This window comes from Alligator mississippiensis, chromosome 2, assembly GCF_030867095.1.
Source record: "Alligator mississippiensis isolate rAllMis1 chromosome 2, rAllMis1, whole genome shotgun sequence".
Classification (NCBI taxonomy): domain Eukaryota; kingdom Metazoa; phylum Chordata; order Crocodylia; family Alligatoridae; genus Alligator; species Alligator mississippiensis.
In genome coordinates this window covers 83,907,662-83,932,709 of record NC_081825.1, presented here as the reverse complement: position 1 = coordinate 83,932,709, position 25,048 = coordinate 83,907,662, and the positions used below count along the sequence as shown (strand labels likewise).

The 25,048-nt window shown below is 40.6% G+C and overlaps 1 protein-coding gene across 1 annotated transcript in view; it reads right to left on the bottom strand.

The window, feature by feature from the left end:
* Positions 1-25,048, bottom strand: part of DDX60 (DExD/H-box helicase 60) — a 100,678-nt gene that overhangs the window by 61,942 nt on the left and 13,688 nt on the right. The window contains 11 exon segments of the mRNA XM_059721897.1: positions 1,193-1,342; positions 2,791-2,943; positions 8,297-8,460; positions 12,510-12,762; positions 14,123-14,295; positions 15,582-15,697; positions 18,008-18,110; positions 19,251-19,403; positions 20,544-20,685; positions 21,074-21,229; positions 22,554-22,727. Of these exon segments, the coding sequence (XP_059577880.1) occupies positions 1,193-1,342; positions 2,791-2,943; positions 8,297-8,460; positions 12,510-12,762; positions 14,123-14,295; positions 15,582-15,697; positions 18,008-18,110; positions 19,251-19,403; positions 20,544-20,685; positions 21,074-21,229; positions 22,554-22,727 (1,737 nt within the window).

The following is a 25,048-nucleotide window of genomic DNA, read 5'->3' as shown; positions in this document are numbered from 1 at the left end:
ATAAAGAATGTGTCATTTAGATCCCTAACCTGATAAAATGTGACTATAACTAAAGTAGGAAAAACTATCTTTATGTTTTACACACATAACTACATATGCATCATATATGTATTCCTATACTTCTGTGTTTTAATATCCAGAATTATAGTAACGAATACTAATACTGAGTTTTGGAAGCAATATAAAAACTCATAAGCTAATAGCTGCCTATGAGATTAAACTTTTATAAAAACACTTTTCCCCAGATCTATCTACTATGGAGATTCTGGCATCTTTCTCAAATATCTGGTGCCACTGCTGGACACTAGATATTTGTGCAGATGGACCAAAAGTTGATCTAGTCTGGTACTTCCTATGTTTCTGATACTCTTTCCATTTATCCAATACACTACTTTCATCTTTGACATGCTGGACATTTATTACTGTCCATTTGGTGAATAAATATTAAAACAAACAACATTTTGTATATCAAATGGGATCATTTCTAAACCAGAAGTCAGCAACCTCCAGTCTGTGTGCCAGATGCAACCTGCAAAAAGACTTTATCAAGCCCATCAAGCAGGGCTTACTGCTCTGCTCCTAGCCCAGGGCTATCCCACTGCAGACCTCCAATCTTCACCCACTCCCCTCCAGAGACAGTTGCAGGATGGGAAGGGACAGAGCACAAAGGAGAAACTTGAATGTATGTCATACTCACTATACGACAAACTACAAGATTACACACAAAGTTTAGAGTGCTTGCTCTGTAAGAACAACATGGTTGTGCTGGAGTAAAATAATCAGTCAAAGGTTTTTGTTTTGCATGTTTACATGCACCTGTTCCCAAAATAGAAGATAATTCTGCCAAACAGCATGGCTGATCATCTAAGTTTTGTTGAGCCAAGCAAAAAACTGAAGAAGATCCTATGGGTTTATTTTAACATCAGCTAGTTTAAGAGATGCTATGATGGACACCTCTTAAGCTAACCAGGTATCAGGAACAAATTCCACTGTGATCTAGTCTGTGTGTGTATTTGGAAATTACCAATTAATAGATGACAAATTAGTCAAAGTGTTTTTTGTACAGATCAGTGGGGATCTTATTAGTTTGTGCACCATAGCAATGGACTACTTAGTAACTAAGCAGAGATCATTACATTAGAAAACAGTGTGGTAAGTAAGTATGTAAAATGCATGTCATATGTAGCCATACCTTTGTGGGAGAAACATATACAACTACTCCTTCATTGCTTTGTTTCAGAACTTTCTCCATGCAATAATATGATGCATAGGTTTTCCCAGATGAAGTAGGAGCAACTATCACTGCACTCTCATTATTGTCCACAATATCAAGAAGCTCTCGCTAAACATAAAGAAAGTTTAGGTCAAAACACCTCATATTTTACATGTGGATTTTAAGTTATACAAACAATGTTATGTCTGCTTGTTAAAGTTCAAATATAACATTCTTCTCTCTTAACTAGTGTGGTAGTTTTGACATCATACTTTCATTTTTAATTATAAATTGTCTCGGCCTTGAAACTACATGAGTATGAAACCAGTCAACCCAACTGTGTATCATTTAGAACTAAAGAATTTCCCACTTTCTGTGATGCAGTCATTTATTCTTGTGTTACAATGATTACAATAGCATTACTCAGCTCCAGACCTCTCTCCTATTTTCAGTCACCAGCATTAATTTTCCTCTCCCCTTTCATATCTGCCAGTTGCCAGAATTTCATTATTCTTCTCCTTTTCCCCTACCACACATCTTTAGGAACTGGATGGAAGAAAGGATAGAGATAGCAATAGCATCTTCCTGCTCCCCCTGCATATCTATCAAATCTAAGTTGCTATTCAAGGAAGTTACATTTTTTACAGATGCAAATATGTGAAATAAGCAAGCTATTTTGGATTCAGCCTGTTTACCCTGTCTAATTATTATAGAGTGAGCATTAGGTTTACTGCATTGGCTAAGTGAACAGACATTTTTCAGCAGATACAGCAGCTTGGATTAGTTTTTTCCTAAACACAGGGGAATGGGGAACAGTAAACAATCAAGCAGATACTTCTCCAGGCTAGGGATATTTCTAATGAAAATCTTTAGATTGGGCAAGTTCTTGTCCTAAACTCCTTGGTCCAGTGGAAGTTTTAGGGGCACAAGGATAATAAGATTTTGTCCTGGACAAATCAATGAAATAGCACGCATAGGGGCTTTTTCAATTTTGCTATTGATATTACAATGATATAAAGCATTTACACTGAATGTAATTGAACCATTACTCTCTACCCTCACATAGCAAAAACAGTTAGCACTTTATTAGCATATTCCTATTAATTTAATGAGTAACTTTAAAATGATATTCAGATTATGCACAAGTGCATCAAATTATTATTACTATTATAATTATCTGTAGAGAATGCCATAATTGTGCTTGCTACTTGACAAACAGAATAACAGGTTAATTCCCTGAGCAGAGTCCTTTAAGGCCCTAATCTCACATAAATCTCTGCTGGTATGACTACCTATTTCCTTATAAAGTTTCATCTCCTACAACAGAACGTTGCTACTGTGCCTTCAGAAGGAGAAGGTACGTGCTTGCTTGTCTCAAGCAAGAGTGGGACCAGGAGTAGATATAATGAATAAAAGAAAATAAGAATAAAAATTGGAAAGGATACTACCTACAACAGTGAGAGAGAATGAAATATGCATTTTGTTATTCTTGAATCTTATTCCGTGCAAAATTTGAAAGAAAATCTTGACAAGTAATTTGTAGCAGCAGTATATAAAAACTGCCAATGTGTCATTACCTGCCACGTGTCTGGTATAAAATGGCGTACTCTGGGATCTGGATCACTCCTCTCATCTCTGAACAAGTAAGAACCCATATATTGTAGCTGAAAACGAGCTGCTCCTACTTCAGTAGCATATTTGGCTATTTTCTCATTATTTCTTTCTGTGATCTAAAAGGTCAAATTAAAATTCAAGTCAGTTTCAAAACTGGAGACAGATTTGCTGCAAACAAGGATGAGACTTTTTCAACTGTGGAACATGGTGCAAGCTTCCCAAGTGAATCTACTGCATAAAAGAACTCAGATGACTTTGAGCACTTGTATTCACAAGCCTATACAGCATAGTCTTGACCAAGGAATGAACTTGCAGATGTCCATGGGAATACTACATGGGGAGTATACAATGTGCCCTCAAGTTCTGAATGTACATGGTGCATGCTTTTATAAGCGAAGTCTGGGTATTCCAGGGTAAACTGATTACAAATTTCATTGCTAAGTCTGTTAATTCTGGTATGGCAGCTTCATCTAAATAATAATAAAAAAAAAATAGTTATTAGCCAACAATAATTATGTTTCAGGGTTTTTTCCTAAGATGCATTGTCCATATCAATTGCCCTCAAATTGCCCATAAGAATGGATTCTTCTGAATAGCAATATTAGCAGATGCCAATCCTGTGTCCTGACAGCCTTCACAACCACCATAATTGGAAGTGGGGCAGATTCACCTGCCTTTCAGTTCCTTTACCAAAAAAGCTCCCAATTAGAGGACTCTAAATTAGCAGAGACTCGGGGTGGGCTGTGGAATCATATGGACAACATTCCTTGATGAAACAGTAACTGTAAAGCAGGGGCATCAAAGATTTGGTCCATGGACCACTGGCCCTGGTGGTGCCCCTGGTGCCAAGCAAAGTGCACAAGGTCTGGGACATGTGCCATACATGGTGCCTGCTCCAGCTGGCCTGGGACATGTGGAGCATGCAGTGCCTGCCACAATTGGTCCATGACGTATACTGTATGTGGCACCAGCTCCAACCAGTCCAAGACCCATGCTGGACATAGTGCCCCTGTGCTCCCAGCTACTCTGGGATGCCATGTGTGGCACAGTTCTGGACTGGTCAGGGTGAGCACCATGTGCACTGGATTCAGCATGTGGTCCAGGCAGGGGTCCATGGGCCCAATCCAGCCCACAGGGCCAACCATACTATTCATCTGGCCTATGGACCAGCTTTGTGCCATTCATCCAGCCCACAGGGCCAGATGAGTTTGACACACCTGCTTTAAAGTAGGTAACATTTCTTTCTCCTCTGAGAGATTTCTTCTTAGTGATTAGTAAAAAGTATTTTTCCCTACTGACTAGTAAGATTTCAGACTTACATATGTCCCCTTAGTAACTAATAAGCAGTTTTACATGCTTGGAAGTAAGTGGATGAGTCCTATTTGAATCCTGATTAAAGAAAAACCCAAATACATTTCAGCATGTCTAGAGATCTACATCAGGGCACAGTCAGCAAAAGTATGGACTTTACACCATATTGCTGTGCTGCATCTCTTATTCAATGTAACATCATTCAAAGAAAGAAGGGAAGCCTCCCAAACTCAAGCTGATTGATATTTCATCTGCCAGAGAAAGCTTTTTTGCTAGCATAAGGCAGGCTTATACACAGTTTGAAAACTCACTGCATAGTCTCAAGTTATACAGATTCTACAGGACCAGTCTTCAAGATTATCAGTTGTCCTTACTTTTATTTGCAAATGCAACACTTTCAATGAAGCTTTAACTGATACGATTTTGTACCAAGAGAAGATAATGCTCAAACACAGAATCATAGAAAATTAGAGTTGGAAGGGACCTCAGGAGGTCATCTAGTTCAACCCCTGCTCACAGCAGAACCATCCCCAACTAGATCATCCCAGCCAAAGCTTTGTCTAGCCAGGTCTTAACAATCTCCAAGGATGGAAACTCCACAATCTCTCACAATTCCACAAGTGTTTTACTACCCTCCTAGTAAGCAAATTCTTCCTAATATCTAACTATAACAAGTGGGCATCCCAGGGCCAGTCTAATCGTTGGCCCGCCCACTTGTCTCAGGGCTAACTGCCCTCCTGTCTCACCTGCCACACCTTTGATGAACCAATGTAAAACTGTTAACCAGGCAGGAGGCTGTCCATTTAACTGCCTGATGCCAAGGGCCTTTACACAGCTCTGAACCTCCCCTCATACTGTGTCCCATGACTTGCAGCTGGCATCCGTATCACTCCAGTGCCTCACATCGGGTCTCTCACTCCCATGACCTCACACTGGGGCTCGCAATCCCTGTTCCCTCACACTAGGCTCCCAATCACACCCACTCAGGGCTCCCAGCCCCTCCCTTTACCTCAGGTTCCCTGCCTGGTTCTGGTCCCCTCTAACCCCACACTGGGCCTCATCCCACATGCCCCACACTGGGCTTCCCAAGCTCATCTCACATGCCTCCACACTGGGGCTTTTCAATATCCCACCCCACTTTTTGAGCCTCACGCCTCGCCATGGACCTGGGCTCTGCCAGACCTTCTTCAGCCCAGACCCCACCTCAGACCTCATGCCAAATGTCTGAGCCCAGTGATTTTACTTCAGGGTGCTCCCTCAGCCTTTGCCCTACTCAGGGTAACCCGCAAGGCAGTGGGGGCTGAGGCTTTTCTAGGACCCTTCACTGGGGAGGCACAGGTGTGGCATTTCCTGAGAACTGCTCTACCACCGGCAGCCCCACCATACCATTCAGCCCCAGCAGGGTATAGTTTTAGGTCATGCCCCAGGACCAGGAACCTCCTGCCATCCCCATAGTTCTTGCCCTGTACCTCCAAGATGTTACATGAGCAGTAGCTCCAGCTGGGTGATGTTCTTCTCCCAGCTGCTTACAGCAAACTGCTGGCTCCGCTGATCAGGGCCCGTTCTTATCAGGAACAGCTGTGCCCTGTTCCCAATCAGGCAGTTTCCTGCTGCTCATGTGCCTGATTGGGAATGCAGCCACCTGCAGGCTGCTCTACTTCTTGCCCACACCCCTTTGAGTAACAGAGCACAACTTGTGCTCTGTAACACTAACCTAAACTTCCCTTGCTGCAAATTGAGACCGTTGCTCCTTGTTCTGTCATCTGCCACCACTAAGGACAGTCTAGCTCCATCCTCTTTTGAATCCCACTTCCGGTAGTTGAAGGCTGCTATTAAACCCCCTCTTGGTCTTCTCTTTTCCAGACTAAATAAGCCCAGTTCCCCCAGCCTCTCCTCATAAGTCATGTGCCCCAGCTCCTGTTGATGATGATACTGAACAAAATTTGCCCCAGGACCAACCCCTGGGGCACTTACTTCATACCTGCTGCCAACTAAACATCAAGACATTGATTACTACCCTCTGAATCCAATGCTCCAGCCAGTTTTCTATCCACCTTACAATCCATTCATCCAGCCCATACTTCCTTAGCTTGCCTGCAAGAATGCTATGGGAGAGAGTATCAAAAGCCTTCCTAAAATCGAGGTACACTATATCCACTGGTCTCCTCTTATTCACAGAGCCAGTCATCTCATCATAGAAGGCAATCAGGCTGGTAAGGCATGACTTTCCCCTGGTGAATCCGTGTTGACTGTTCCTAATCACCTTATTCTCCTCTAAGTGCTTAGAAATGGCGTCCTTGAGGATATGCTCCAGGATTTTTCCAGGGACTGACGTAAAGCTGACCAGTCTGTTGTTCTCTGGATGCTCCTTTTTCCCTTAAATATGGGCACTGTGTTTGCCCTGCTCCAATCATCTGGGACCTCCCAATCACCATGAGTTTCAAATGAGTTTCAAAGATGATGGCCAATGGCTCTGTAATCACATTAACCAATTCGAACCCCATCATGTTACACCCTATGGCCTGTGAACTGGGGCTGGGCTCCAATCTGATCTGTAATTTACTAATGGCATACTGATCCCTTATTGCAGCCTAGCCATTGGATCCAGCCAGAATTGTAGGTTCTGCGTTTTACTAATAGCTGGCTATTCCCCTTACTGATGGTTCCTGCCAAGGGGTTCATGCACACCTGGCTCCAGCTCCAGTTGCTTTCTTCCCACATACTGCAACTTCTTCTTATGGAATTAGACACTCTAATTTCTCTCTCATTGTGTCTTCCAGAGGAGGGTGCGTTGTGGCTGGGCAGCAGGAGGGAGGAGGAAAGATCAGACCCTCTTCATAGAGCAACTGGGGCACAGCAGGGAATGGGCCAGGTTGCAAGGAGTGGTCTGTGGTTAGTAAAAGGTTGCCAACCCCTGCAGTAAAGAATGGCCTATAAGGGCCTGAATCTCCCCTATTGCATGGCCATTTTTAGGGAGAAGTGCTGAAATGGGTAGGCAACCAATGATCAAATGGGAGACCCATTAAACCAATGATTACTACACGGAGAAAAGGTTCCTCTAATAAGTGAAAAGTCATGTTAGGTGCTTTTTTGCACCTAAGACTGATTGTATTTTAAGGCAAAATCAATTGGCACAACCTTTATTATCACAGCTCCTTCTACAGATACTGCTACTTTTTGCTTCCTTGTAATATAAATGGTGTGATACTCCTTGGGCACAACTAATGAAATCCAACTGATACAACTTAGATAGCTTTGGCACTTTTCCCCATTTTCTGATCACTTATACCAGGGGCTGGCAAAATACAGCCACAGGCCGCATCTGGCCTGCCAGGCACTTTCATCCAGCCCACGGTGCCCAGCAACGAATTGTACCCTGCCCAGTGCTTCTGTCCACATATACACACCCCCCCAAACACACACTATTGTGCCTCCCTCCCACCCTCATGGGCAGAAGGGCCTGGCCCATCCAGCAGACAGCTTCCAGGCAGGGCTGCTGCTGCCGCTGCTGCAGCCCCCAGGAACCTGCTCAGCTTCCCCTGCCTCTGCTCAGGTGAGCAGCATGTGAGTGTGAGAGAGGGTATGGGAGTGTAGGGACCACCCCCACACATACACACACGCCTGATGGCACACAGCCCCATCAGGTGGTGGCAATGACAGCAGCAGCAGCAGGCAGGGCAGCTTGGGCATTCTTGCCTAGCTCAGATGCTGGTGCCCAGTGGGGCGCAGCTCCTTCCAGCACTGCACATCATGGCAAAGGGCACAGCCCCCACCAGACAGTCTCTATCACAGGGGCTCCTTGCTGTGCACACACAGCCCCCACACTCGCACAGCCCTAAACAGCCCACCAAACTCATTAAGCAGCCCACCACCTGAAATAATTGCCTGCCCCTGATTTACACCCACTGGGCCCGAATGTGGTCTTTTGTAAATCAACTTCCCAATGTGCTGCTTTGCACTGTTATTTACCGCATCATGACATGTTGCCTATGTAGCACTGTGGAACAAGAAAAGATAGTTCCAAAATTTGTAGCATGATATCAAATAAATAATCTCAAGAAAAAGCATTTATAAATGTTATTCATGCCTTCATAACAGGGGGTTAACATGTAATTATTTATTCAGCTGTGGCAAATTAATTGCATTCTTTAAAATTACCTGGCTGGATAAAGAGCATGCCAAATTTTCAAATCCAAGGTAGTTCAGACACTTGGCCAACATTTGTCGATGTGATTTCTGTAATAGTTCCTCATATTTTTCAAGCAGTTCATGAATTCTTCTCATCACTTGAACAGCTATACTTAGATCTTTGGACTTTTTACCTTTAAAAAAATAAAGCAGTTGATATATGTTCAAATCAGCAGGGACTGTTCCATATTTAGTTTGTTTTGGCAGGACCCAATCCAACCAACGAAGAATGTGGCTTTCAGAATTCCAGGGGTGAGACTATGGATCTTTTCTGTGCTTGAGTTATATGACAGAAGTTACTGCAGCCCCACTCACAGAATGGAAGGAAATCATAAACATGTAACAATGTTACTCCTACACAAACAACAAGTAAACACTTACTAATGCCTCTCCCAACCTCATTATTTCTGTACCTTCTGCTGCACAAATAAGCTTTGGGTATATCTAAACTATATACTGGGTCTGTCTACACATGAATTTACTGCAGAGTAACTTACTGCACAGTAAGCAGCTTTTCGACCAGCGTCTACATTGTAGGCATTACTGCGCAGTAACACTGTGTATTCTCTGACTTAGGAGTAAAGTTACTCCCAAGTCCAAGCACACAAACAGTGTCGCTGTGCAGTATGGCGTCTACATGTCCCTTACTGCGCAGTAACTAAGTAGGCATAAATTTGCTACCAACATTATGTAGGTAGCAAATTGATGCCCAACTCAGCATAAGTCACCACAGTTACTGGCAGTATAAGTGCACACGTGTAGACACGCACCTGTACTGTGCAGTAATTTTCAGTAACCTCAGTTACTGCACAGTAACTGTGCACGTGTAGATGCGCCCACTGCAGCATAGTATACAGCTATCTAAGCTTACTCTAAACAAACTACCAAGGGTACTAGGAACTGTTTGGTCACAGTGGTCTGCAGCTTGGAACAGGCTGTTTTATCTGTTTCTCAGATTGTTTAGAACCAATTTCAGTATCTCTATACCCTGCATTATTGTGCAGTTTAGACATACTTTAGGGCTAAATTCTACTGCATCCCTAAAAAGTGTCTTAGTTTTTCTTTTTTACATGCAGTAACCAGTGTGACCGGACTAATGTACAACTCTTTCATACATTTCAACAAACAAAAATTGGAAACCTTTAAAAACAGGTTCTCTGTTGCCCATGCAGCACATAGCTTTCCATTCATTTCAACAAGGGATTTTAGCCTGGACTACAATGTCGTTATGATAAGAATTCTACTTCCTCCTAATCGAATAATACCTAGATGTTTCAGCAGAACTTATAATAAGAACAGAGAAAGAAGGACAGATGCCCACAGTAATGACTGCATCTATTATCATCTCCCCCTCTGAGGCCCCTTCTACATGTTACAGGAATCATACGATTAACTGCTTAATTGTACAATTACCTTAAGATCAGCTAGATGTGCAAAGTAGATATTACATGATATTACATGATAGCTCTTACCAGCTATAAAGTTAAACCTAAAAAATGTGTTCTAACTTTATAGCTGGTTGCTATGGAGCTTTAATTTGCACATATAGCAGGGTCTCCCCAGCAGTTTAGAGCCCCCATCAACTCACAGGGCTCCCAGCTACTGTGCCAGCATAAAACCCCCAAGCCCTGGGAATAGTGGCTACCGTGATCCCCAAAGTTTGGGGGTGCATGAAACCCTCAACCCACGTGGGACTCTTGGTCCTGTTTGCACCACATGTGCAGCTGGGACTGATGAGTACCAACACCAGAAGGGTTCTTAGTCCTGGCTGTGCCTCGCACATAGTTGGGACTGAGAGTTTCACAACTGATGGGCTCTCAGTCCTGGCTGTGCCTCACACATTAGGTGTACCAGGGACCAGGAGCTCTGTCAGTTGTGGGACTCTCAGTCCCAGCTGCACAGGGCCCTCATGGCTTGGAGCCCCCTCAGCAAAGGGGACCCCTAGGTGTGGGAGCCTGCTTCTTGCCAGTGCAGGGGAGCCCAAGATCAAGCTCCCCCCTACACCAGCAGCAAGGTGCAATTGGATCCAATGTGTGATCCCACAATCACACCTCCTGCCTTGCACAGGAGATCTGGATTCTGCCCTCTGCTTACAAGGGTTTGAATTCACATCTCATTCATACTAAAAGACTGCCTTCACTACCAAGCAGTAGGACAGGACTGCCTATGAGCATTATCTACTTCATTTGATTGGACTACCATTCTGAAAAGAGGGGAAAAAAAGCCATAAGGTCAGAAGGAGGAAAAGAAAGAGGTAGTCTAACTCTGTGATCACAGGAGCTAGGCAGTGATCCTGGAAGAAGTGTACACCAGGTTCTATCCCTGGCTCCAAAGAATTTTAGGCATTTTACCCAACAGATATTTAATACCAGGTGCAGCAATTACACTGACATGGACTGAAATAATGATGCTTTAGAGACAGAGGTTAAGATTTTGTCCAAATGAGCTACAGCAACATAAGTGCAAGGGGACACTGATCTTAGTAAAGATGGAGCTGAAAACTAATTTATCAGCAATAATGGGTGTACCCTCTCCACCTTTCTGTAGCAGGTGGATTCACTGTGAGAGGTATTATGGGAAAGTGATTTCAGAAGAGAGTCCTAGAGAATAAATGGATGCCTCAGCAGGTATTTGGAGCCATTTCTGAGAATGCATGTTTAAGGCAAATTTAAGGTCATGAACAGGCATTATATTTGTAGCTCTAAATCAACATATAGTGCTACAAAAAGTAAGCATTCAAGCTATTTGTAGCACTACAAAAATCCAGTATTTTCAAAAAGGACTTTTTAGGTTTCATAGCACTACATGTAACACCTGTACAGTTACACATAGCACTACGGAGGGCTCTAAAACCTCCAGCATCCCACAGTCCTCCACTCTCTCTTCCCCCACTCCCATGGGGAGGGATAAAAGAAAGGGAGAGAACAGCTAGCTCCTTAATAGCCTGCCCAGTAGGCAAGCTTTCAGGGAGTCCTAATGGGACCCTACTTACACCACAGCCACTGCAGTTGGCAAAACAGGAGATCTCCTGGCTGTGCAGCTGCTCCCTGCCTGCTTCAGCTGACCACCCAATTCACAAATTACTCTGCCATGGGACACGGGCCCAGCAGAACTCAAGCTCTGCTGGTGGCTCAATTGCCCCTTACCCTTGTCCCATTGGATTGACAGGACTGGGGAAAGGATGGTTCTGTCACCAGAAAAAAGGAGCTCTGTCATGGCCACATGGCCAGAAGAGCTCCAGCTTGACTGGATATGCACGTGCCTTCTTCCTGGAGTTCTGGCTGCATGGGTAGGGCTCCCACAGTGCTACTGCAACCATTAAAACATGTGCTCTTACTGACAAGAGCCTGTGGTCTGGCAACCTTGGAAGCACCAATAAGAGGGAGGTAGGGATGGGAAACATGCAGCCAGCTGTTACCAGCAGCCGCAAACACTGATCAGTCAGGGAGACTCCTAATCAGCCACTGCTACCAGGAGCAGATGCCAGCTGGAAGCAGCCACAGGAGAGAGCCAGCTTTTTTGCATCTGCTGCCTTGCTGACAGGCTTTTGTCCGTATAAGGAGACCAAAGGAGGAGACTCCTATCAACCCCACCTGAAGAGCTCGGGTTTGAGACAACTTGTGCTCTCCAGTAAGGAAACTTGAATACTTGTATGCCCCTGTAGCACTACAAATGAACTCTTGTCCATACTCCTAATCATATATGGACAAACATAAAGATAAATAAGAAAGCTAGATGCCTTAGCATTATTCAGCTCATTGCACAAAGCAAAAAGGAATACCATTTTCTAACATAGACGCCCAACAGCTGTGTAAATGCCACTTAGCAGTGAAGCAGAATATGTCATTAGCATACAGTTTATACTTTCTTCTGAGTACTGATGAAATAAAGGTTTTATGCTTGTAACGTGTGTGCACTGTTTGGTAATGTAGACGAGTAATTACACCTGATGTCAAATGGGTAATTTAAATCAGTCTCACAGAATCTTAAAATTGCAAATCTAGGGCCAAATTCAGGCCAGCAATTAGAAAGAAACTTAATTCTTTCCAAATGTGTGCCACAAATGCATGTTACAAACATCTTTATGTTCTTTTATTCTAGTTTTAAAAAAATCCCAAAATAAAGCATTTCTGGGGAGAGGAAAAATTGCACCTGAGATGGTCAAGTTTCTCTAATCCCATACCTTGCTTTCTGCAGTGTTCTTTCCAAACGTCAAAACACCCATGCAGTCCTGCCATTTCTGCTGAAAATTTCACAGATTGAGACTGACATTTCTTGAGGAAATTCTCCAGTCTATTTATTCCAAAGGCAACATCTTCTTTAATTTCGTTTTCAATTAACATAGACAGGGCCTCCCATTGTTCCTGTTTTTTCTTTTCCTGTTTAGCTTTTCGCTGCTTCTGGTTTTCTTCTCTAATTATTTCTGCTTTACTTTTCTACCAAAAATATGAAGAGAGAATATTTTAAAACATGATAGAAACAAAAGATGTAATAGCTGGTCCTAGTCCTTGGGAGTAAATGGGAGTATTGCCCAAGTAAAATTGAAGTAATTATTATAAGACTTTACTTCATGTGCTTATTGTGTTTTGTTAGGAATTTTTTTTTAAATAGTACAGAATGCTGTGCAAATCACATCTGTAAACACTCGTACATCTTTTACAAACCTGGTTCACTCAGTACCTCATACTAAATGTAAGTGAAAAAACAGTAATTTATGTAAGAATGCCCCAGACATGCAAAACAAGTAAGTGGGAGGCTTGAATCTCAACTTAAAGGGATTTATTTTTAAGTCTGAAAATTTACCTAGTTTCTCAGTAAATTGAAAACAATATGCTTCATAAAGTTAGTTAAAAGATTCTTGTGAAATACAATGGACATTTGATCAGGATTTAATCTGTAATCTATATATCCTGGGAAGTCAGAAACTGCATGCAGTCAGCCATTTAAAAGGAGATAATACTGGCAGGATCACATAAAAGTAGACTATCTTTCTGACTAATGTAGGAAAATCAAAAACTACAATTTCAAAAGCAAAGAACTTCTAGAACTTGGAACATTTAGTGATATTTTATCAAAACAAAAACAAACTACTGTTTCCTTTTGCTATCCCAAATCTTAGTCTAATCAACAATGTATCCAAGTCATAGCACAAGACTGAACCTGCAAAAATACTGCCAAGAGTCAAAACATGATATTCAAATGTATCTTAGTAACATCAATTTAATCTACAAACACTTCAACAAAAAATATAAACATGTCATACTCCTGTATTTTTCAGGTCTGAAATCTTCACATAAGCCTCTTACCTTTCCTAAATGATTTTTGTAGCTATATTTGATGTAGATGGGGTCAATATAGTTTAAAATAGCATATTTACCCAAACTGAAAATCAACAGCAAACAAAGAAATGAACATCAAGATCCTCATTCAATTTTCCAAGTTTTTTATGAAACAATTCTAGAAAAAAGCTAACCATCCCTTAAATTTATTTTTTATTTGTACTCATTCAAATATATATTTTAGAGGACTCCTTTGTTGTTACACATTTATCTTACCTTTTACTATTTCACTTTCAAACTCAACGACTTATTCAGATTCCTAGGCAGTGATAAAAGTGGGTTTATGACAGTTAACAAGTTAATTTAGATGCAATTTAGATGGTTTCATTCTTTCAATAAGAATTACTTATGAATGAAATAATAAAATTCCAGGAAAGCATCAGCAACCAAAAGAAAAACCTTAGCATAAACAGCAAGAAAGAACAGATACAACAGAAAGCAATTCAAACACGCTTACATGTGATTTTTTTCTGTGTACATCAACTGCATTAGTGCTTGTTGGCACCAGTGGCACATCTGCCTGGGTGACAACTGTCATGGAAATGTCCCCTTCCAGCGATCTTCCATAAAGTCTGTAAAAACGCTGTAATTTCTGTATACTTCTTCTTTCCTCTGGCTCTCTGGATTTTGCTACAACAAATAATAAAATTATACTTTTTTTTACAAGCATTGAAAGTGACAAATTTGGGTTTTGGAGAAGCAGTCCAAAAATATACAAGTGACTTACATTGTGGACAGAGGGCACAGACAGATGTGATAATTTTCATCTGATCTGGCCCCAGAAAGTGGTCTGCAGCCATGACCAAACAGAAATGCATGGCTGCAGTCCACTTTAAAAGGGCCCAATCCCGTGAAAATCTGAGCCCTCATTCTATGGAGGGTGGAGTGGGTGGATTGGAGCTTCTCCACCTTGGTACCAATTCTACCCTCCAGCACCAGCTGGGAAACTCTAAGAATGAGTTCTGTCTGCTACCTTCCCCCCCCCATTCTGAAAGCACAGTCCAAGCTGGGAGGGGAGAGTGGCATTGCTACCAAGATCAGGCTGCAGGCTCACAGCAAGAAGCTGGAATCCCCAACTCCCAGACCCAACAGCAAACTTCTGTTGGGGTCATTGCAATTCATAGTGCTTCCTGCAAAGCATTACAAGTTGCAATGGAGAGCTGCTCTTCTGCACCCAGACATGCATTTGTAGCACTATAAGTGTAGCTGGACACTTAGTAGCACTGAAAATACATAGTGCTATGAGGGCTTTCCACAGATCCCTAGCTAGAGTGTTAAAAAGTCACTGGACAGGCAACCTCTCCATTTGATTTGGTTTCATTTGATATTTTTGTAGCTGCCCTGTGGACTGGGGCAGCAGTGGCTCTCCTCTCCACTTTCCCCAGTCTATATGACAGACATGCTCAGAGCATTTAACGCATGCCTACAGAATTCAGCTCTGCACCAGATACAAGTGTCATAGCTATTCTCATTCAAAAACAGGACCAGAGAAATAGAATGCTATTTAAATGGCAAAATGTGGCCTTGCATCCTTGCACAGGAAATGGAATATATGCATAGCATAACATAGAGTTACCCAATCTCCATGTGTACATTCCAAATTGCATATATACAAGTGGACTGTGTGCAAATTTGTATCTGTGCAAAATCTGCATAAATATAAAAGGGGCCTCATTAAAAGTTTCTTGAAGCTTTGATTGTGTTATAATTATTCCAGGTAGATTAACGTAATCATGCAAAATATATTTAATGTAAATAGACTAATCATCAATGTAATAACTTCCATTTGACACAAATTTATACTGTGTTTGAATAATTCTCTGAAAGTGTTTTTCCCTTAAGCCACGACAATTTTGACAACTTGACAACACTCACGTTCTATCCAACTAGGCAAATAGTTTTAATTTTTTTTTTACCATCATGGCTGCATGGTGCTCTGTCATGTTCATCACTGAGGAGTTTGCCTGAATGCCAATGCCGAAGTTCATCAAATTCTTTTTCTTTAATAAGTGAAGTAACTGCAGGATCATCACTGAAAAATACATACAATATATATGTATATATGTGATATTTATTAATATTTTTTGGTTTTCTAGTACCTTCTGTGTAACAAACATTATGCCTACTGTAACAGGGATTCCTATCCCAGTTACTGAAGTAGAGACATCAGACACAAAAGGCTTCACTTTAAGGCTGAAAAGTGCAGAGCTCCAGACTTCTGATGAGGGAATAAAGAATCCCTGTGCCCTGGTAGGAGACGGAGAGGTGAGGTAACTGGAAGGGGTGGAGCTTTGGACTATGTAAATCTGGCTGTTAGGCTAAGGAGTCAGTTTGACCCAGACTATAGCAGACAGAGTAGCTTTCTGAGGGAAGACTATAGGTCGGTAACTAGTAGCTGCAAACTGCAGGTAGTAATATAACCCTGAGGAGCTGTTAGGGACAACTAGCCAGTAGTGGCGGGATTTTACTTAGGTTGTACACATACCGTGAGTGGGGGTTAATCAGTGCATTGATGGTTTTCTTTATATTCAGCTGAGATGCATGAGATGACTTTAATGAGGAGTAGGGAAGCCACTGTGGGTGCCTGGAGAAGGCACTGAATGTTTGGTTCAATTGACTTATGACAGGAAACTACAAGCCCAAGAGAGAGGCCTGAGTGTGAAGGTGATGACTGAGAGCCCTGGTTAAGGGCTGCTAACTGGGGGAAAGTAAGAGTCCTGGCTATGGAGAAAGTGGGTCAATCCAAGGTAGAGATGCTCTGTTCAAAGGTGGTATCAGTTAAAGATTGGGTCAGACAAAGGTGGCCCAGTGATGAGCAGGGTTGAGTAAGGCACTTTAGATGACCCCCTGTGAGAGGGAGGGCTGCTTCCCAAATGTATATGATCAAAATCGAGGCATAGCAGGCAAAGACAGGGCAGTGCTTGGGTTAACCATGAGAGCGTGGTATAGTTGCCTATAGAGGTAGAGTTTGTTGTACCACCTAATTATAAAATAGACCCTTGCTGGCTAGAAGAATAGTCAGAATATTGCAGATAGCATTTTCATAGAATCATAGAGAAGCAGAGCTGGAAGGGACCTCCATGGATTATCTAGTCCAACCCCCTACCTGAGGAAGGATCATCCTATTCAAATCCCTTGCCTAACATCTGAGAAAACTACATAGTCAACCCTGACATAACACAAGATTTAGCACTCTAACCTACCTAAAGCATGGGGACCACGGTGGCCAATGTAAAGACTGAATATACAGTCAAAAGATTCCCAACTGTACATTTTTCTTAACTTTTCTGTAGCATGTACCTCATTTTCCATTATTTCATTCTGCTCTAGGAGTTGGATATCTTCATTGTTTCAATAAGAATTACTAATGAATTACATAAAACTCCATCCCTTAATTTCTTTCAATTCAGTGAAGAGTCACTTACTGTTTTGTATATACATAAATTATAGAAACTCCCTGTAATAGACATACACACACATTATCTGAGTGCTTGAAGTCATGTTATTTGGCACCCGTTGCATTCCTATATAATGGGCAAATCCAGTGAAAACAACCAGGTTCCACTGGACAATTTAATGGGAGAAAAAGGCTAGATTTTGGGGTTCATGACAGAAGTAGTGCACTCTGGATGGCATTGAACACACCTGTATGGGAATTCAGGTGGCTGAGTCCAGCCAAAGAACAAGCAAAACAGAATCTACTGTCACAGGGGTCTTCCATTTAAAACAATTTCTTTGAAGATAAAACAGCTACTTCATACACTGAGTTGAGGTAGCTTCCCTGCATGAAGTAACTTTGCAATCCATCTTTGCCTTGGGTGGAGGAAAAGATTTTTGTGGAGATGTACTCCATAAAAAAACATTTGTATGGTTAAAGTATTCCATCTAAAAAACATGTAGACTACCTCTAATTTTATTCAATGTATTTTTAATTAATGTATACAGCATGAATGTGCATTTCCACTGGAGTCAATTAGAGTTTTACAATTTACTTTCAATGGATAAGGACTGGTCCCTTCAAAAACAAACTGTATAGGCTCAGCAACTACAAAACGAATACACCATGGAGTCAGAATGCAGCTGTTTACCCTTGACCTGCATTTCCTGTTAATAGTTATACCAATGTTAGCTGATGTAAAATGTTACACAACCAGAATGATAGCTAGAGGTGGTTAGCCATATTAGTCAGAAGTCAGGCAGAAGGCGCTTTGTCAGATGATGTAGCAATGATGTACTTTGTCAGCTCTGATATGCTCACTTGACATAAGTATAAATGATGAAACCAAGGTGCAAGGTGGTGAAGAAAAAGCCCCTTAATTCCAAACAGATTTAAATAATGTACCTGTTTAAAAAAGGCAAGTCTTCCAAGACAGCTCCAGCATAATCTTTGACAACATCAGATTTCAGTGGGATAAGCCGTATGTTGGGAATTTCTTCCTTAGAGTCTTTGGAGAAAATGTAAAGAAAAGTCAATGAAAAGTTGTACACATATTCTGTGAACTTCTTTCAAATGTTTGTTATGAGTATTATATCTCAGTTTGTAACAAATAATATAGGGTTTGTCCAATTAAGAGTATTTAATGTGATGGCATCATGACACTAAATTTATGAGCCTGAATATGAAAGGACATACTATGTATTCCCTAACTGGGGTTAATAAGATCCTTTTTTCCCATTGTGTCTCCCCATGCCACTAGATGCAAGTGACTATTCTTTGCTAGCAACATAGAAGGAGAAAGGTGTGACAAAAGCCCTGAAAGAGGAGCTCCACAATAAAAGAATACAGACAAACATTTCCCCATAATGCTAATCATAAGGTCACTGAAGTCAAATGACTTCGATGTGATTTTGTTTGGCTTTTATTGTGCTTCCTGAAAACATTTATATTTATATTTCAGAATGTTAGATAACAAACTATGCAATTCTTGCTACCAAGAAGGTAGTTGAAATAAAATGTCTTTAAGACACCCACAATGTATTCCCCCCAGTTGTGGGTGTCATGATCCTTGTATAAATCACAAAGCCAAAGAGTTATGTTTAAATTACCATAACCCATGATGGTTACCCTATGGCCATAACACAGCATGAAATCTTCACAGCACTATATACCATAGCTCCTCTTGGCATATTCCCCTGGTCCACCTCCACCTTCTTCTATGCTAAGGCTTGTGACATGATCTTCAAGTGACATGTTTATTGTTGTCTATCACGGTGCCTACACAAAGGTGAGTATGTTGCTCCATCCCTTTTACTGAGCATAAATAGCCAGTTCTGGGCTAAAAATCAAACACATAAGATAAAATCCTAGTCTGACTGCAGTCAGTGGCAAAACTTGAACTGACTTAAATATGGCCAGGATATGCTTGTGTACTGATCACATTCTGTTTAGCATCAGATGGGAGTTTTGTCACCAATATCAGTGAAAGCAAAAAAGATCCACAAATTGGGGCTTCAATTCGAAGGAGCAGAATATAGCAGAACTAATTAGCTTATAATTGTACAGCACTTGCATATACAGAGTATTTTATAAATACCAATTATTGCAAGTTTGCTTTTAGTGCTTGTGTTTTTAGAGTTACTAGTACCTTTCACTTTTTGTTTCTCTTCAAGGAATGGCTGTGAAGTGTGTCGCACTGGGAAAGCAACTCCAAAATTACACTTGGCAGCTAGTGTGGTCACAGTGTCGCAGAGATACTGGTATTCAGTCTTCAGGTCCTTACCCAATTCCAAATCTAAGCCTGTGCATAAAAAAACAAAAACTAAGATTTTACAATGAAACAAAATTCTCTGAGACAGAAATTGCATCACCATGGACAGCAACTAGAATCCTGAGGCTTAATCCTGAAATCTCTTTATATTACAAGAACAACGGGTGCACTACAATTTTTTATCGCTTTGGATATATATGTAAGATAGCTAAACATAGCATGGAAAACATATTGGTCAATACACAGAAAACAGATGCAGGGCCTAGTATTACAGCTGAAGACCAGGACCAGAAAGCATGAGCACAACTTCTTTTTACTCCCGAAGAACAATGGATGGTATCGTATAACAAGCCAAGAATTTTCAATTTTCCTAACGTATACTACTTTGATTACTCCTTCACATTTACTTGAGTTGCAGGCAAGAGAATTGAAGTTTTTGACTGGATACAAAAAGGAGTGATTCTACTGATTAAATAGCTTTCACAGGCCCAAATTAACCCTTAAAAGAGGGCATGGAACTCTATGAGGGATGCTTGCTACAAATATGTATTCTCAGCCTGAAGAATGACTATTGTCATTTAACTCTAAGACTTATGATCACTGATGTTAGGCTTAAAGCCTCAACTCCCAGATCCCTGTTATTATATAACAATCACAGCTTCAATATTTTAAGACGTTTCCAGTTCTCCGATTTATTCTTACCAAAATTGCTATGGAATATTTCATACTAGTATAGAGCAGACAGAAGTCCCATTTTAAAGAGACAAATAAACAATACAACCTGCTAAGATTTAACCTACAGTTCTGATGGCCCTGACATCAAAACCTGACTACTATTCCACTTGCTTTGTACTATTCTGACAAAACAAGACATGTGCAGAGCCCCCCTCCTCCCCAACCCTTAAGAAAATCACCAGTTAGAAGAGAGCGTTCATCGCCTATATCACTATCTTCCACTCTGCACATCCATAGGGGTGTCAAAATATGGCAAGAGGAACTGGGTCTAGGCAGTCTTGAGTGCCTGGACTCATGGCTATTTTTCCATACATTAGCTCTACTATTGTATCTAATACTTAGCAAAACTACTGCCATAGTACTTTTTCAACAACAGCCTAATAATAATAATCAGATATTTAAAAAAGCAAATGATTCAAAAGCAAAGATAAATACCTGTACAATATTCTGTTTCATAGTAATATGCAAGATCCTTCAATAGTGACTTATCCCTTAAATCAGGCAGAGAAGTTAAATTTAATCTCCAGCCACTTTCCTCAGTTAGTTGCTTCAGAATAAAATATGCACATTGCTGTTGCTATTAAAAACAAAATAGTGAATTCTTACATAGAACTTTTCATCTCCAGAGCTTAAAGCATTTATAAAAGAAGTTATGGCTAGCTACTTTTCACAGTTAGTTAAGCTATATACCATGAGGTGAACTAATTGTCAAAGGTCACATAGCAAGTCAGAGGCAGAATTTAAAATATGGTTTTGCACACCTGCCCCTAGCCCCCTATGCCCCAGACCACTCTACTTCAATAAACTATTCAAACAGTATGTGACTTTAAAAGTTGTAAAGAATTTCCAACATATTACTGTAACACATATCATAAACAGGTGTAGTTTGACCAAGAAAAGGAAACGCAAGGCACAGGCACCAACTGTACCTAATGCTAAAAAAGGCAAGCAAAAACTACACCTACCATAATTATAAATGGTAAAACCTGTTGAGTCCAGTGGGAATGGGTGATCCTAATACGAGCTTGTGAAAGAGGCAAATGAAAAAGAAAGGCCACACTAAGGCACTGCATCCTGCACAGGTCAGCTGCATCTTCCAGTGCTAATGCTCCAGTCTTCTCCTATTGGGACATGACCAACATGAGGTGCTGTATACTTCAGAAAAAATAACTATTATGTTACCCTTTCAACAGTATAATTCATGACTTTCACTTTGTTAATGAAACCAATAACTTTTATTGTTATACAATGTGTACATGTAGTTCATAACACACATTATTGTTGTATTAAATAACCAAAGATCAATTACCACTTCCAGCGTAAATCTCTTTCCCAGAAGGAAGGACATGGCCACTAAAATCGAGATTAAATTTAAGAAACCAATTGCCAAATTATCTGGATAATAATTAAATCATTTTAAGATGGCCCTTCTGTTGGACAGACAGGACAACCCCTGTGAGACAAAATGAAAGGACACTTATCTAACATCAAGTCCAGTAATACACAAAAACTTGTGGCAAAACACTTCAGCCTCCCTGGACATTACATCACTAACCTCAGAATAGCTGTTCTTAAACAAAGGAATTATAAAAATCAATCTGAATACAAAACTCAGCACTGCCCTCTGTCCTTCTTTCCTCCCTTCCCTGCTCCTTCCTAATATTTTGTATTTAAATCAGTCCTTCTATTTGATAGCCAGCTGCTCTCTGTATGATCTTTTACAGAATCTGCTGGTAAGCTATTGCTCACAAAAGCTTATGCATCTCTGATTCGGTTAGTCTATAAAGTGAACTTCCATCCTGCCATCTAGCTAATGTTTAGTTAGAGGGCTGCAGGCATTCTACATTTATTCTACATAAGTTTTGAGCATAAATTTGTGTTGTATAAGCAATACCAATTAATTTAGAGATACTCAAAAAGTAATTGCAATCATACAAGATTGCATCTCTACATGTATGTGATTACCTTGCTTCCATATTAAACTAATTACAAAAAGGATATGGAGAAGTGTCTGTATCTAAAATGAAGGGCTCTAGACCTTACCCTCACCTTGAAAACAGCTAATATGAAAAAAATATATATTCCATCTACAATGGTTATTGTTCAACTATGTATTAGGAATAGGAAAAGATAATAATGACCACATGGCCTCCTCCTCTGGTAAAAGTTCTCATGGATGCACCCATGGCATTCGCTTATAAACCCCACATATTTCATAGGGATTCTCATTAGGGGACCTAATGCAATCCACTTGCAGACCTTGTTTCTTTGCATATACTTTTGGCTTACAGAAATTCCCTAAACCACTGGATGGTCTGGAACAATGGGTGACCGGATCCTTCTCCAGCAAGAAAACTAGTGTAGAGGCACTATCATCTCCAACATGACCAAAATGCTTATGCTGACAGGACCAAAACATGATAAGAAGTTACAAAGAAATTTTACCTCCAGAGGGAAGTGTTCTGTTTTTCCTTCCTTTTCTTTTGCAGAAGCGTTTGCATTTTCTAACATGTGGCTGTACATTTTTAGTCCCACTGCACATGTAAGAACACAGAATACTTGTCTAATGTTAGATCCTTCTGGCCACATACGCTTCAGCAGCAGGACAGTCTGGCATACCTACAGTGATAATGTGATAGAATATATCAATTTATTGCTCGAGTGTAAACAGAAAGATTATGAAGAAAATTTCTTTGATATAATTTAGTTAGTAAAGAAAATCAGCAAATAAAAATGCACAGAAGCGAAAATCCATACAAATGTTAAAAAACAGAATAAGAATGTTAAAAAATAAACTACTTTTTGCTTTGAACGCATAGGTTTTGGCACTTAGGCATAATCTGTGATTCTCCTCCACAGGCAATGTGTATGTGTGAGCATCCACAAAACTACTGAGCATGCTCATTAGATTCTGCAGTAGCCAGGTACCTATACTGACATATGTTAAGGGAGGAAGGAGGGTCCCATGTTTCAGCTCCCATAGCTCAGTGGTTAGAATACTCTCCCAGGAAGTAGAAAACCAGCCCTCTCCACCCCTCACCTAAATGGGCTGAACCTGCATCTTTCTGACTTTGGATCATAGGATACTAGGAAAGTAGGGCTGGAAACGACCTCATGAGTTGATCTAATCTAGTCCCCTGCTCAAGAGAGGATCAGCCAAGTGCTCATCTAATCTGTTCTTTAAAATATCCAGGGATGGAGATGCCACAACTTCTCTAGGTACCTTTTTTTAATGCTTGTCCACTCCCATAGTCAGAAAGTTCTTCCTAATCTCCAATTTAAATTTTCTCTGATGCAGCTTGAAGCTACTTCTCCTAGTCCTATCTATCTCCATCCTCTTCATAACCACCCTTCAGGTATTTGAAAACTGTTATCAAATTCCCCCACAGTTTTCTCTTGACATAACACTGCTCAAACCACACAGCTAAGGGTTAGGTGTTCATCTTACTCTTCTCCAGTGTTTCTTTTGAAGATGAACCTTTAAATGAAGAGGATCAGAATAAATATAGCTCAGTTACAGGGCAGTGGCGTTCTGCCTGGATGAATGAGTTGTATGAAATTTTGAAAAACAAATAAAAGGATGAAATATAATTTGAATACTTTCTCTTTATTCTTATTTTGCATTCACTACAGTCAGTGTGAGCAGTAGCAAGAGTGTGGATGTAGGTATTCATGTTGCTTAAAGCCTGATGCAAGTAATAATCAGTCAATCTTGACTGTAATTTAGACTTAATTAATATCATTTTTGAGAAAGTGTTCACAGATGTAAGTACTCCCAGAAATTGTTTTCATGCCAGCATCAAACCTCTTTAAACTTGAATGGCGCTTGCTTTGTAAGTCTTTCAATGTATTGCTTTTGAAGATCTACCCCATTTAATAAATTTCAGTGTCAAATTCAAATGGGTTTTGAAAAAGACAGTAATCTTCTGAATACTTATAGAAAGCCTTAAACCTTTCCTGGAATACAAAGCCTCAGTAAACCTGCCCTGTGAAATTGACTCCATCTTCACTCAATATATTTTTGCAACTAGGAAGATGTGACAATTTTTTTTCAGTGATATGTTTCATCAAAACATTCAGTTTTATCTTAAATGCTTTCAAATCAGTTAATGTTTCAAGCAATAGTTTTCACTTCCCCTGGAGTCTCACATTCAGATCATTCAGCAATTCTGTTATGTCCACTAAAAATGCTAAGTCCCAAATCCACACAGACTCAGATATTTCAGCTTTCCTTTCCCTTCTATAAATATATCTCATTTCGCATCTGGAAGAAATGTTTAAAAACCTCACCCTGACTGAGCTTTCTCACTTCTGCAGGATACAAGATATCTCTGTCTTGTGTTTCAACATCAGCAAGGAACTGTTGGATTGGCAACAGTTTAAGCCATGGCCCAGGATGAAATTCACACTTGAAACAAAATTGCTCATGAGTGATTCCTAACATAATACCTTGGTGCACAATGACTGCAGGGGTATGATGCAGTGAAGCTGCATAGGAGGATCAGCATTCAATTTTTACATTTCATTGTTGATTTATCCTACTACCCCAGCCTTGCATTCTTTTCATTTTTGCACACCATCCATTGTTATGCTTTTCAGTGGGCATGTCTACACATGCCTCTTTTAAGTGGGCTTAGCCTAAAGTCGCCATTTTTAAGGCACATTAAGGGCACATGTCTACATATGCGCATCCTTAATGCACCTTAAAAATGGTGATTTAAGGCTACGCGAGCCTAAATTTGATACCTTCATAAAGCAGGTATCAAATTTAGGTGCAAATACTTATTAGCACGTCTGCACGTGCTCTAATGTGACTTAGCTATTTGCACCCAAATTTAACATGCCTTAATGCACGTTACTATATCCACGTGTAGACAAGCACTTAAATGGCCTTAATGCACCTTAACCAAAGGTGTATTAAGTTTAGGCACGCGTAAATA